Genomic DNA, 13,215 nt, shown 5'->3' with positions numbered 1-13,215 from the left:
GCAGAAAGTCCTTTATCGGTATGTATTGTGCTCGTAACATCTTCGAGTTTGTAGAAAATTCGTGAAAAGAATTCTTAGCAATTGTGACATTGTTGTTTAAAATTTGTGGTTTCTTAGCACGTGTTGTATGAGATGAAACTGCGTCTGCAGTAACTGGCATTATTTACCTAAAACTTAACCTCAAAATTATTAGCTTATGTGCCTTAGTGGAGGCTAGTTAAGTGGTGCGATAACTCATTAAGATGAATCACCAACCACACTTCTGAGCAGAAGACTGAAACAATTGTTATAAACGATTTTATTGAAAGAATTCATTGTATGGTAAAAATAAATTGCCTTTTCAATTCTGAAAAATTTTCAACTCTTTATGATCGAGCGGTTACAAAACTAAAGAGGAAATGAGTTTTTTTCCTCCCTGTGCATTATTCATCTTCATCATTATTCGTTATCTCTATGATACGTCATCGGTTTATCGAAGGCTGTCTATGAATTCAGATAATATTTGCTATATAAATTATAACGATTTTTATGCCTTAATGTAAATAATTAGCGATTCTTATTTTTAATCTGTGATGATACGGGTTTGTTAACATGTCGTTTTAAAATTAGTAAAACTTTCTTCGAATCCAGAATATGCTGAAACTAAATTCATGCAAATATTTCCTTTGAATTCCGAAAACCACAATGATTGGAAAAGGGTACTTTAAGTATATTGTGTGTGTTTTTGTTTTTGTAATTTCGTAAGATTTGAAGATGTATCTAAATCCTATATATTAACGTATATTTTTTCTGTGACATTTTCACAAATCGGAAGTGATCAGATGTCATTTTCTACAGTTTTATGATCTTAATGTCTTTTATCTGCGTTATTATTGATACTGAAAGATTAATTTTACAAATGTTATATATTTGAATAAAGATTTTCACATTTCAATTTTTTTTTGTAATTTTACTAATTATACAATTAACAAATCGAATATCGATCCATTATGAGAAAATGTAACCATTTCTTATGCGGTCATTTTTTTCTCTCGCAGGAAGCAAATGGCGCGTGACGGATCTCACTTACAGAATCAGCAAATATCCTCGACGACTGAAGGACAAGCAGAAAGTAGACAAAGAAATCGCCAAAGCATTCAAGGTAGCTATCTGCCTGCCTTTCGATCTGCCCACTGTTTTCGCTTTCAGCCACCCATCCTTGTGCTGAACGAGCAGCTGTTATGCGAAAGCATAACACTGCATCACAATTGTGTAGACCACAAGTTTTCCTTGAAAACAAAAAGAGCTGAAAGTTAATTAGCAATTTTTACTTCCGCTTTGAAAGCTTGAGGTTAAAAGGTGCATTTCATCATCTCGTTTGTTTTTTTAGTGAGCCAATGTCTTAAAAATAAAATGAAATTTAATATCTTAATTTCACAATCGAAATTAAAATTCAATTACATCGGATAATACCCTTACCAGTTTTTAATAAAAAAAAATATAAATATTTTTTGTATCTAAAGTGAAGTGTGAATCCGTGACATTTTATAAAAGCATTTCAGTAGAATTATTAGTATTTATTGATTTTAATTATTAGTGCTTCATTAAAATTGCATTTTTTAATTATTTATAAGTTTCTGTTTAATTATTTTATGTTAACTGTTTTTTTTTTTTAACTTTCAATAATATTTATTTTCTCTTGTGTATCTGTCTACTGATTTTTTAAAAAAATACTGGAGATTTCAGTAATATATAAAATTTTTAATTTTAATTGAATGACTTTGAACATTTTTCTAAATTTGATTCAGATATCTTTTGTTTTTTGTAAATGCTTCAAAATATAATTTTATGATTACTAGATATAATTAATTTGTATTCAAATTGTTTGTGTGATTTATAATTTATGAGTTATGATATTGTTTTAAAGAAAATGGTTCTGTAATTACAACTTATATCAAAATAATTTTCATATTTATAAGCTTCAATATGCCAAAAAAAAAAAAAAAACAATTATGTTCATCTTTATCAACAGTAAAATAATTTTCTATTTTACCTTGTTGTTCGAAAACTCGGTAAAGCTTATCAAGTTCATCGCAGCTATTGTCATGTTGATATCATTTGAAATGTTGAATCTGTATTGGTAATAAAATGCACATATTTAATGTTTTATCATAATTGGATAATTTTTGTTTCCCATGATCAACATTTCTTCGATTCAATTTTTAAAGAAGACTCCGGTGTCTACGTTCTTCAGCGATAGTATTTCTCTGTCAACCTTGAACAAGCAATGCCATAAACACGAAGATTTTCCCTTTTAGTTCATAAAAAATTCACCGCGTAGACATAATCATTATCCCATCTTGTCCTTCTTCCTCCTACATCTATTAAATGCCCGTGACAGAAAAACCAAAGGTTGAAGACCTTCATAAAATATTTAGCATCGATCCTTTCAATTTTTCTCTGGGTAAAATTGCAACTCGATTGTTCGAATCCACCGAGGAAGCTAAGAATCGAAAGCTGCAGACCTGGAGGATAATTTTGCCATTCACGCCATTAGGAGCTGTGTTTCCTGCCTCTGAGTAATGGACTGTAGCCTGATTCGTTTTCTGTTTTTCAGCTGGAGGTCAAACTTGAGTAGCCGTTTTAACTGGTATAGTTAGGAAGGAGCTGAAATTGCTTGCTCGGTGACCATACATTTTCGTCTCGGTTTCTTCATTTTCAACAGAGAAAATGTCATATTTCTGTATGCATATATTTTATCTTATGATTACAATGGGGATTTGATTATTGAAATTATTAATAATTTATTTGAATTTATTAATAATTTATATAAATTTCTTTTCTAAATGTTAAATGTTAGAAATTTTGTAATCGAATGAAATTCACCATTCACTTCATCAGTAAAAATATCTGATCCATTCATTTATTAGCTTATGAATTTAAAGATGAGCGTATAGTTTTTTTATAAGGAATAAAATTAAATTGCACAGAAACAATTTGTGATCAATTTTTTTTAATAATATTACTTAATTATAAAGCTACGCCAGTGTTTGAGTTGAATCTCGCAATTTTAATTGAGGATCAAATAATCACCAAGATATTTTAAATAAAGCACTTTTTTTTTATATTTCTTCTGCAATATGAAAATGTGTGACCTATGTCATCGGATTTAATACTTATACATATTTTATGTATAAGTATTTTATGGAAACAAGACACGAATTGCGATCTCAAATCTGAAGTCTTCAATAGTTGATTATAATTTTACGAAACGGCTTGCGAATGTTTTTGTAGTTTAATTAGTATCCCATTTTCAAGTTTTAGTATATGTCTGGCCCAACATAACCATCTTTTGCGACCTAAAATCGTGCATCAACCGAGTCATTTTGAGTTGCTCGAGGTATATAGTAGAAGTAAATGTTTTCAAGTTGCTAGTTAAAAAAAAAAAAAAAAAAAAAATACATTTCTGATATTTTCATCGTTATTTGTATTAAAAAAAATCCTATACTTTTTTGTCTGCTTCTTAAATTAAATAGTCTTTTTAATATAAAGTTTTCCGAGAAGTGGAAAAAAATCATTTTTATTTCCAGAACTACATTTTGATGTAAAAAATTTCTCTGCTTAAAAGATAATGTATCTATTTAAAAGTTTATTTTAAAAGGCTTTATCATTGTTCAGTTATCCGATTCCATGTTCAAGGTATTTCTGCTTCAGGCGTCCTTTACTTGTCACCTCATATTGGGAGTTGTTGAACCGTGCTAATACATCCGCCTTACCATTTATTTAAGTTCTTTATTTGGGCTGTACGTCGTTAGGGTGTTAATGGAGTCAAGGATCTTTTGGTGGACATTAAGCTGATATTTTTAATCTGACACGTGTTAATAGAACAGATCTATTGTTATGATTTTAAATGTGAGAAATCTAATTCGAAATTTCGAAATCTTTTTCTTGGAATTGTCGGTTATCTATTTTAATACGCGAGTGGAGGGGATTACTTTAGCGCAAGAAGTCTGTTTGCAAACATGTTAGATGAACTATACTGTGTTCTGTGCTTTCAAAATATTCATTTTGTATTCTGTGAGTTGCTACAATATATATATATATATTAGTCGTGTTATTCTCGTTAGATAATCGTTGTCGACATTCGTTGCATTCACCAGTATTCATGTGTTCGTAGCATATAGCTAAGGCACATGAATCGATGGAAGGAGTTTGTCAGTTTTTAAGCATCAATAAAATGTGATATTGCAATGTGCTCTGTGGCAACGAATGGCTTGTTATTGTTGTAGGAGCTGTAGAAAGTTTTTGTTGCACTTTCTTTCGGAACCCAAATGAGAACCAATTTCCTCTGAAAATACTCCATGAAGGTAGTCTTTTACTATACTTTATCTGTCTGTGCCCACTTTAAACAAGAGAAAATACTTTATTTCCGCTTTATTATGAGATACTCAGACTTTCATAAGGTACATTAAACCATGCAGGATTACCTTACTACTTTTGTTGTTACTTTGCCGGTATATTTTACATCGTGAGGTTAGAACCTCCACCATTTTTCTGTTTCAACTAGTTTTAAATTATGTATATATAATTGTTATGTTAATTACACACTGAGAAATAAATCCTCTTTCAGTTTGCTGAACATTTATATTTTGCTCGAAGCATTTCCCTAGACTGAAGGGAGAATGTGTCAGATAATATGGTATGTGCATTCTACTGGCTAACAATTAATACCCTTATTGATTGTAGCACCTAGAAAGGGTTGTCTTCTTTTATTAGCAAACATGGCGCACCTGTTTACGAAAAAATAGAGATGACACCTTCTCTTCGCACCCGGCACAAACTAGCCTCATTCTAGAGGCGTATTAATGAAGTCGGTTTATATCTAAATCGCCCAAGCTATTTCATTTCGGAATCCATTGCGTATCTTTGATGTTGAAAACAGATTAGACGTCACTGCCCAGAGTAAATACATCTTATAGTTAGACATTAGAAGATGTCCGCAGTCTCGCTTATCATATGACTGATTTCACCACCGAGTTGAGTTTTCGAGCACAGAAACTTAACAATGAATTTCTCTTGAATAATGCCATCGTGTATATATTTTCATCTTTCATCATATGACAATACCATTTATTTCGTACAGGTCTGGAGTGATGTCACCAATCTCAATTTCATCAACACCGACAAAGGACGCGTTCACATCGACGTCCGTTTCGAGGAGGGGGAGCACGGTGATGGAGAACGCTTCGATGGACCCGGAAGAACGCTGGCGCATGCGTTCTTCCCTCAGTATGGCGGTGACGCCCACTTCGATGACGAAGAGAAGTGGACCATCAACCAGTATTACGGTAAACAAATGCTTTCATTCAGTTTTAATTATTCCTTCGAATAAAAATAATTGCACGGTGTTTTTTGATGCTAATGCTATTTTAAATGCTAATTGCAGTAAAATTATGGGATGGAATGGAATTATAATTTTTAGTCTAAAAATTTTTAAACTGTAGCTAATCTGAAAATTAACTAATAAAGCTTTTAAAATACGTATGTCTTAATGCTTAAAAAATATCTGATAATATGTACGTATTATGTATCTATCTTAATATTTGTCTTAATACTTATATCTTAGCACATCTTATGAAAATAGTAATATTTGTTACATAAACTCCTTCATTGCAGCATTCTTTACTAATATTATTTAAAATATTATTTGAACTTTTTAAAAACTATTTCCTTTATTTTCTTCCAATCCATTAAATTTCAAATAATAATAATTATAAATAAATCCAAAATGTTCATTAAAAAATAACTTTGCAAGAGCAATGCTTGAAAACGAACTCTAACAATTTAAAAGAATTTTAATAGACAACCAGTTATACAATGCATTACAATTACACAACAACAATTCCACTTTTAGCCAATACTTAAATTTACAGCTTAACCTAATGAATTCTCGAAGTCAGTAGGTTTACATGCTCCACAGTCTTGCATCTAGCATCGTACTGCCATACTTCGGATTAGCGAGGAGTTTGGCGCTTGGTTGGCGCACTGGCATTATTAGAGTGTTAGTTTTAAATTTGTTTAAACAAATAACTTCCTTATTCTTTCTTTATTGGGAATTTGAGTTCGTTAATCTCGTATATTTATGTTTATTTAAATGATTTAATTAATAAGTAAAATTCTTAATACATAGGTTCTATAAGTGAGTTTGCTTTCACTCGCTATTTAACTATTATATTTCTCCCTAAATATATTATTCACGGATTTGTTTTGGCCGCGACAAAACTTTTTCTCTCGACAATATTCTTGTCGGACCAAAATAATGTTTTAAAACTTATCATTTAAGAACGAACATTTCACTCCATGAATTTCAGTCCCATTTTAAGGTTCATGATGAGCTGATGATGAAGTCTCGATTTCAGAAGCGAGATTCCATTTCACCAGGGCCGCAATGGCCTGGTGGCCTGGTCTCGGCTTCGGAACCGGAGGATTTCATGTTCGAAGCCCGATTCACAAAGAACCGCCGTTTCCAGTGCACGTTAAATCCGTTGGGGGCACACGTCCTTCCGCTGGTGTGGTGTGGAAGTTTGGAGGGGAGGTACCAACTTGGGTGTCTTCCTCGTTATCTGCCCGCGGTTCAGAATTACGAGGTCCGTCCCAAAACAGCCCTGGTGTTGCTTTCAAACGGGACGTTAATCTAACCTATCTGTAATTTTGAGTTATTAAAAAAACTGTTTGCAAAAATGTTTACTAATCTGATTGCAATTGAATATTACCATTCCATATTTAAAGAATAATTCTGTAAATATGCTTCCCTGTTGCTGAACTTTACAGATTAGAATTTCAATGTCACTATGTATAAAAGCTGACCCTGATCAAAACAATATTGGATGGGGAAATTCTACTATTGGAGTACTAAAATAGAACACGAAAGTGAGATGACTGCAAATCTAAATAAGCTATGAAGCAACATTTTAAAACTAGAAACCGTTCTTATTTATAATTTTTTTTCATTTTTTTAAAAGTTTATTTTATAATTGCAAAAAATTCAGGTTGTTAAACATGTTTGCGATTAGCTTCTTTCAGTTGTCTTGCAAGAAAATAAAGTCAGAAATATGATAACTAGCAAAAATTAAATGTGCTTCCTAATCCTGTTAAATATTTCCAATGTAAATTTATTCACGTTTTAATTTTCATTTCCAAATTCAATCTTCATCAATTCATTTTAATCTTTTAATGAAAAAATTCTATTGTTTAATTATGATTATGCATGCTATTTTTAATGCGCATGTTTATAACGATCCGTCTATGTCATGCCACTCATTTAAATATCTAATTAGTTTTTTTCTTCTTAATTGTATTTTGAACGACTAAATTTTCAGTTCCATTAACTCAAGTGTTTAATTATGCAGTACATTTGTCGTCTAAACGTTTTAATAAAAACAAAGCTATCGATATATGTGTGAGCTTAAATCTGAATATTTGATTTCTGAATTCTCCAGATATCTCTGAACAGTACAGAACTAAATCATGTTAATATAGAACAAGGTCCAATAAATAAAATGAAAAGAAATATGGCAAACTATCTGGGAAAACTTTTTAAAAATTTCATTACAAGACAAATTATTACTTTTATCACCAAAATAACAAAAAAATGATTCATATTTAACAAAATTTAATTATAGAGTACAAAATGCACTAACTACTATGTTGTCGAATAACATACAAAACTGCTGGATGTCGTAATAGCAGCTGGGAACAACATCCATTTTCATAGGGAAAGAAGCACTCTGCGAAACGCATTTTTGATTGTAATTGTCAATGGCCAAATGATAAACACCAATTAAAAACAGGCTTTATATTAAGGCAACTTAGGCGGATAGAGAGAGGGTTGATAGAGAACAGTTAGGGTAAAAGCCAATACTAAATATTGCCAAGAAATACAGTCTTAATATAATTTTGCGTTGAACCAATTGTATACAAATTTGTCGTAAAACCTATAGTGCTATTATCAATAATTCATGAAAAAATAAAAATAGAATGTAATTATGAAGAATGGCATTTAAAAGTTTTCTTATGGGGTCGAGAGTATTTTAAACATAATATCCATTTCAGTTTCATATTTATATTTGAACTGTAAATAATAGCAGATAATTTTTCTTTCTGAAAAAATGGATCTACGTGCACAACGGGGTTTGAAAAAAAAATTTAAATACCTTTTTCTTCATAATTTGGGTTTTACTGTTTTTCGAAACAACCTAAAAATATTTATTGGTTCGTTTTTAATTTGTGTCGCAAAAACTGCGTAGTTCTTGTTTATATGACATGTTTGGAAGATAATAGATTTTACTGTTACTTGAATATAATTTGTTCTTTTTGCAGGTACCAATTTGTTCCAAGTTGCCGCTCACGAATTCGGTCACTCCTTGGGTCTCTCTCATTCCGATGTGAAGGCTTCTTTGATGGCTCCTTTTTACCGCGGATACGAACCTTCATTCAGCTTAGACGAAGATGATATCTTAGGCATACAAGCTTTATATGGTATGTGTGTGTGTATACATACAACTTTTTTTTTTACCAGAATAAAACATTTTTTAAATTGTAAAATGATTAAACATCCAGATTAACAAGGACAATCCTAATTTTCGACTCTGTCGTGAATAAATAAATAAACTCAGATTTTATTTCTCTTTTTAAATTTTTCAGTGAATGGTTCATGTTTAAAAAAAAACTTTAATTTGAGCTTTTGATGAATTCTTTTTCCGAATTTTTCTTATATATAGAATATGCCAATCCTACTATTATCAATATGTATGAAAAGAATGAATGAGAAGTAATTGTTGCAAAACATATTACTTGTGCTTTTTTAACCTCTAATTAATTTAAAATATTAATAATATTGTTCGGAAACTTCTCTTGTTAGGTCTTTCTTTCCCTTATTTCAATTGAGAAAAACTGACTTTAGTTAAGACGTAGGAAATTTACTTGAATTTTCCAGAAAAGGACTAAAAACTACCATAAGGTGAAAAGTTAACATCTAAATTTATGAATCCTATTTTAACTGTTGAGCTCCAGTTCCAAAATGATGTATCATTATATTTCTTAAAACTATGTATATGACATTTGTATTACAGCGTTTTTTCTTTTAACTATTAATGTTAAAAATATTTGAATGTTAGAAATAAAGAGTTTAATTTAAGAATAAAAAATAATTTTTTTAATTGATATTGTTTATTTATTATTTTAATGTAAGAAATATCAAGGTTCCGAATTTTGCTAAGTATATAATTGTTCCGAATTTCTATATAATGATGGGAAAAATAATTCAATTTATGATTTTAGAAATTATATTTGATTTTATATATAATCAAATTACATATATTTACCACTACAAAAATCATCTTGAAATTTTTTTATAACTTGAAAACGATGTATCATGTTTATTGTATGTGATGATGCAATATTATGGAACGCTGATCTAATTCCTTCCTTCTATATCAGGCCGTCCCAGAAAGGAGGTAGTAGCGCCAACTCCTGGTTACAAACCTAAACCAACTCCTGACTACAGCGACGGTTCCCCCGATTTGTGTCAAGATGCATCCATCAATGCCGCTACCACTACCGAAGATGGAAGGACTTACGTTTTCAAAGGTAAAATAGTTTTTCGTTTGTAACTTATTTAATAGGTCTCCTCTCGACCTTCTCATATAATAGGTACTGTTTAATTGATTATAGCAACATATTTAACGAGATTAACGAATCTCGCACCAGAGGGAGATTTCTCCCCTCAACTTTCTCGTAAACTTCGACATCAGTTTGCATTTTGTCTTTAGCATTGTCGTTCAATGAATAAAATCGAAAATGTGTTCTAAACTTATACCCCTAGACTAATTGTCTTTAAAATTAGATACAAGCATATAGTTTCAGTGCTAAGACGATTTGCTAAATTTTATTTCACCAGGCGATTTGCTAACCCAGATTCATTGAATTATCATTCTCGTATACACAAATAGACCAGGAGATCGTTTCATGAATTTGATTCAGAAGTTTACACAAATATATAATTTTGAAGTGACATATGCGTAATTAAATTAAATCACCCAGCTTATTTCTGAATTATTGCATTTTTTCACACAAATATAACTAAACCGATAGATAGTCCCTCTTTAACTGATCTAATCAAAAATGTAATATAAATTTATAATTTTAATGATAAAACCATATTCAAATTCCGTCTATCTAGCTCGCTGAATTCCCATGCTCATGTACAGAAAGAAGACTAATTGTTTTTTGCCGATTATTCAAAAAATGCTGTAAACATTTTCCTTGCCGTAAATGCATAATATTTAACACTTTCTTTAAGGACGACTGAAAAAAATTTCACCGTAAAATTCGAAATGCATAACTTCTTTAAAAAAAGAAAGAAAATGGAAGCGAAAATATATTCCAATAGCACAGAAAATAAAATTGGCGACTTCTGAAATAGGTAACAACTTTTGGGAGATGTCTCAATCTGAATTGAATTCTAAGTTTCTAACCTATAAACAAAAGAGAAAGAAAATGAGGTTAACACAATCAGAAAAGAAAAGGAAGTAATTAAGAGTTTTTTTTCTCCTTATGAACTACAAATAATTTTTTAGAACCTCAATTAATTCGCAATTTTGTCGATAACATTTAATTCTCTTTTTCCACCTTCATGATCATCCATCATTGTCTATTTTTTGCAATAACAAAGTGTAATAAATTGTTAATTACGTTATATTTGTGAAAAATGCATACAAGTTCGAGATGATTATATGTTATAAATGTGTTATCTTATATGTTTATGCATGAATTATTTTATTTGAAACTGCATCGAGTAGTGCTGATTTTTGAATATTCTTCTAGTAAATCCTTCATTCTATCTATTTATGAAATCTGTCAAATGTGTATATTTTATATATATATATATATATAATATGTATATATATATAATATAAAATAATTTAAGCAGTTTAAATTAGCATCAGCTGATTTAGTTAATAAAATACCCATAGGCTTCATGTTTTGAAAATTAAAAATAGCGTTGTGTGCATTTTGGAAAGATTTCCAAAATGCTATTTTATTATTATTTCCAATGAATGCTGGATTATGTTTCCATCGTTATTTATTATTATTTCCAATGAAAGAAAATGTTTTGTGGTTTACATTTTAACGCATTGTTTAAATATTCATGAATAGACTTAGATAAAACATTCATTCATTGATATGTTTTAAAATGCTACATTCTTCCTTGTAAAAACCAGCAGGGCCGCTAAACTTCCATGCTGCTCCTCCCTAGACGATTCAGTCTTTTGTTGGAATACCTATTAAAATATATACATAAAACAATAAACACAATTCATTTTATTGTTCAAAATTTATTGATTTATTGATATTTACACCATTTTTCACAGAATGTAATATTTTTTGTTTGTTTATTTTGTCATTTTCGGTAGTCAAAAATATTGTTAGATTAAGTGACTTCTAAAAGGACTATGTAGACAACATGTTTTGCATAAGTTACTTTTGAAAAATATAAAAAAAAAGTGTGAGGAAGCTACGCATTCATGACGATTATAATATTTATGGAAATATCAACGTAGAACTTTTTTATAGAAAAATGTATTTCTAATGAATGCCTTATTTTCATAATGCCATTCATTTACAGTAAGAATTGTATAATTTTCCCGTTCAACTAACGTTAAACGCTCGTGTACGACCCGTTCATTAATAGATTATGGACTCGCCACAATATCTGTGATCTTTAAATTTTTCTTTTAAATTAAATATTAAAGAAAAACTGTGCAATTTAAGATAATCTGAATCGTGAATGTAAGTAAAAAAAAAGTCATTCTCCACTGATATTTTATGTAAGTATTGGATTAAGAAAACAATGATAGCAGAAATCTTATGCGATTGCAGTATCTGCATTGTTATTCAATTAGCAGTGTAAGTTTTTTTTTCTTATTACGTTTTTTTTAATAACTGAAATGGGACATATATATTTATTGATTTTAAAATGAGTTATAAACGAAACGTATGCCAATTTGTGAATATATTTCAATCAAGAATTTTCAGTTCTTTTCTAAACTCAGGTGCCGCGTTGGCCTGGTGGTAAGGTCTCGGCTTTGGAACCTGAAGATTTCAGGCCGATTCCACCGAAGAACCGTCGTGTAAGCAGGTCTGGTAAAATCCGTTGGGGCCAAATGCCCTCCCACTGGTGTAATGTGGAAGTTTGTAGAGGGAGGGGCATGCTAGCTCAGTTGTCATCCTCATCATCTGAACGCTGTTCGAAATGATGAGGTCCGTCCCAAAATATCCCTAGTATTGTTTTAAAATGGGACATTAATATAAATAGAACTAAAAAATGAATTCAAAACTCAGGACGGTTTTCAAAATGCAAATGGCTGCTTTAGCATTTGTTGGTCATCTTAAATTTCAGTTATTGAAATTTCACCTTTTGAAATCTCAGGTGATTATTACTGGGAGGTGAAGCAGACGGGCATTGCTGACGGCTACCCAAGGAAAATCAGCGAGGACTGGGGAGGCTTGCCCGGCAACTTGGATGCGGCTCTCACCTGGACGAATGGGAAAACATTCTTTTTTAAGGTATCTATATATTTAATTACATTTACATCTATACATGCAATTCTGAAATCTCCTCTATCAAAAAGATGCTCTTTGGAGAGTCCCACCTGCTCACCCTTGATACTTTGATAAGAGTCCTGGTTGGGTCACCGCCTGAATATCTCTAGAAAACAGCAAACGGCTCTCTCTCTCGTTTTTTGAGTGGACACACCAAATCCCTCACCTTCCAACACGAACGGAGGATCTTTGCTGAATGTTTTTGGTGCAAGGCAGATCAAGCCTTCCCCAATCACATTCTTAAATGTTTAAATTTTACGATTTTTTGAGATTTTAAAGGATCCACTATTGTTTTTGGACTTTTTAGAGATCTTTGGTTTCGTGGAGGTGGTATAGCGCAGCTATAACAAATGGGATTAGAAACAACAACATTTAATTATCGCTAATGTTTAATTGACTGTGCTTAAGATTCAGATTTATTATTAATCATCATCTAATAATCGTAATAAGCAAAAGACGATTTTTTTAAAAAGTTAATTTTTTATAAACGGTTTATTATTCAGAAATCGTACTTCACTTTATATGGTTAAATTCGCATGATATGATGACAAATAACACTTAAGCGCTTTTGAC

General features: G+C 30.9%; 1 protein-coding gene across 2 annotated transcripts in view; it reads left to right on the top strand.

The window, feature by feature from the left end:
- Nucleotides 1–13,215, top strand: part of LOC129963441 (stromelysin-3-like) — a 57,700-nt gene that overhangs the window by 36,453 nt on the left and 8,032 nt on the right. For both annotated transcript variants that reach the window (XM_056077819.1, XM_056077810.1), the window contains exons 4-8: nucleotides 1,038–1,141; nucleotides 5,123–5,327; nucleotides 8,359–8,517; nucleotides 9,478–9,627; nucleotides 12,470–12,606. In XM_056077819.1, coding sequence (XP_055933794.1) covers nucleotides 1,038–1,141; nucleotides 5,123–5,327; nucleotides 8,359–8,517; nucleotides 9,478–9,627; nucleotides 12,470–12,606 — 755 coding nt within the window. The remainder of the gene's footprint in view (nucleotides 1–1,037; nucleotides 1,142–5,122; nucleotides 5,328–8,358; nucleotides 8,518–9,477; nucleotides 9,628–12,469; nucleotides 12,607–13,215) is intronic.

Source organism: Argiope bruennichi, chromosome 1 (genome assembly GCF_947563725.1).
Source record: "Argiope bruennichi chromosome 1, qqArgBrue1.1, whole genome shotgun sequence".
In the NCBI taxonomy this organism is placed as follows: domain Eukaryota; kingdom Metazoa; phylum Arthropoda; class Arachnida; order Araneae; family Araneidae; genus Argiope; species Argiope bruennichi.
The sequence above is the reverse complement of the archived record's forward strand: the minus strand, read 5'-3'. Positions and strand labels throughout refer to the sequence as shown.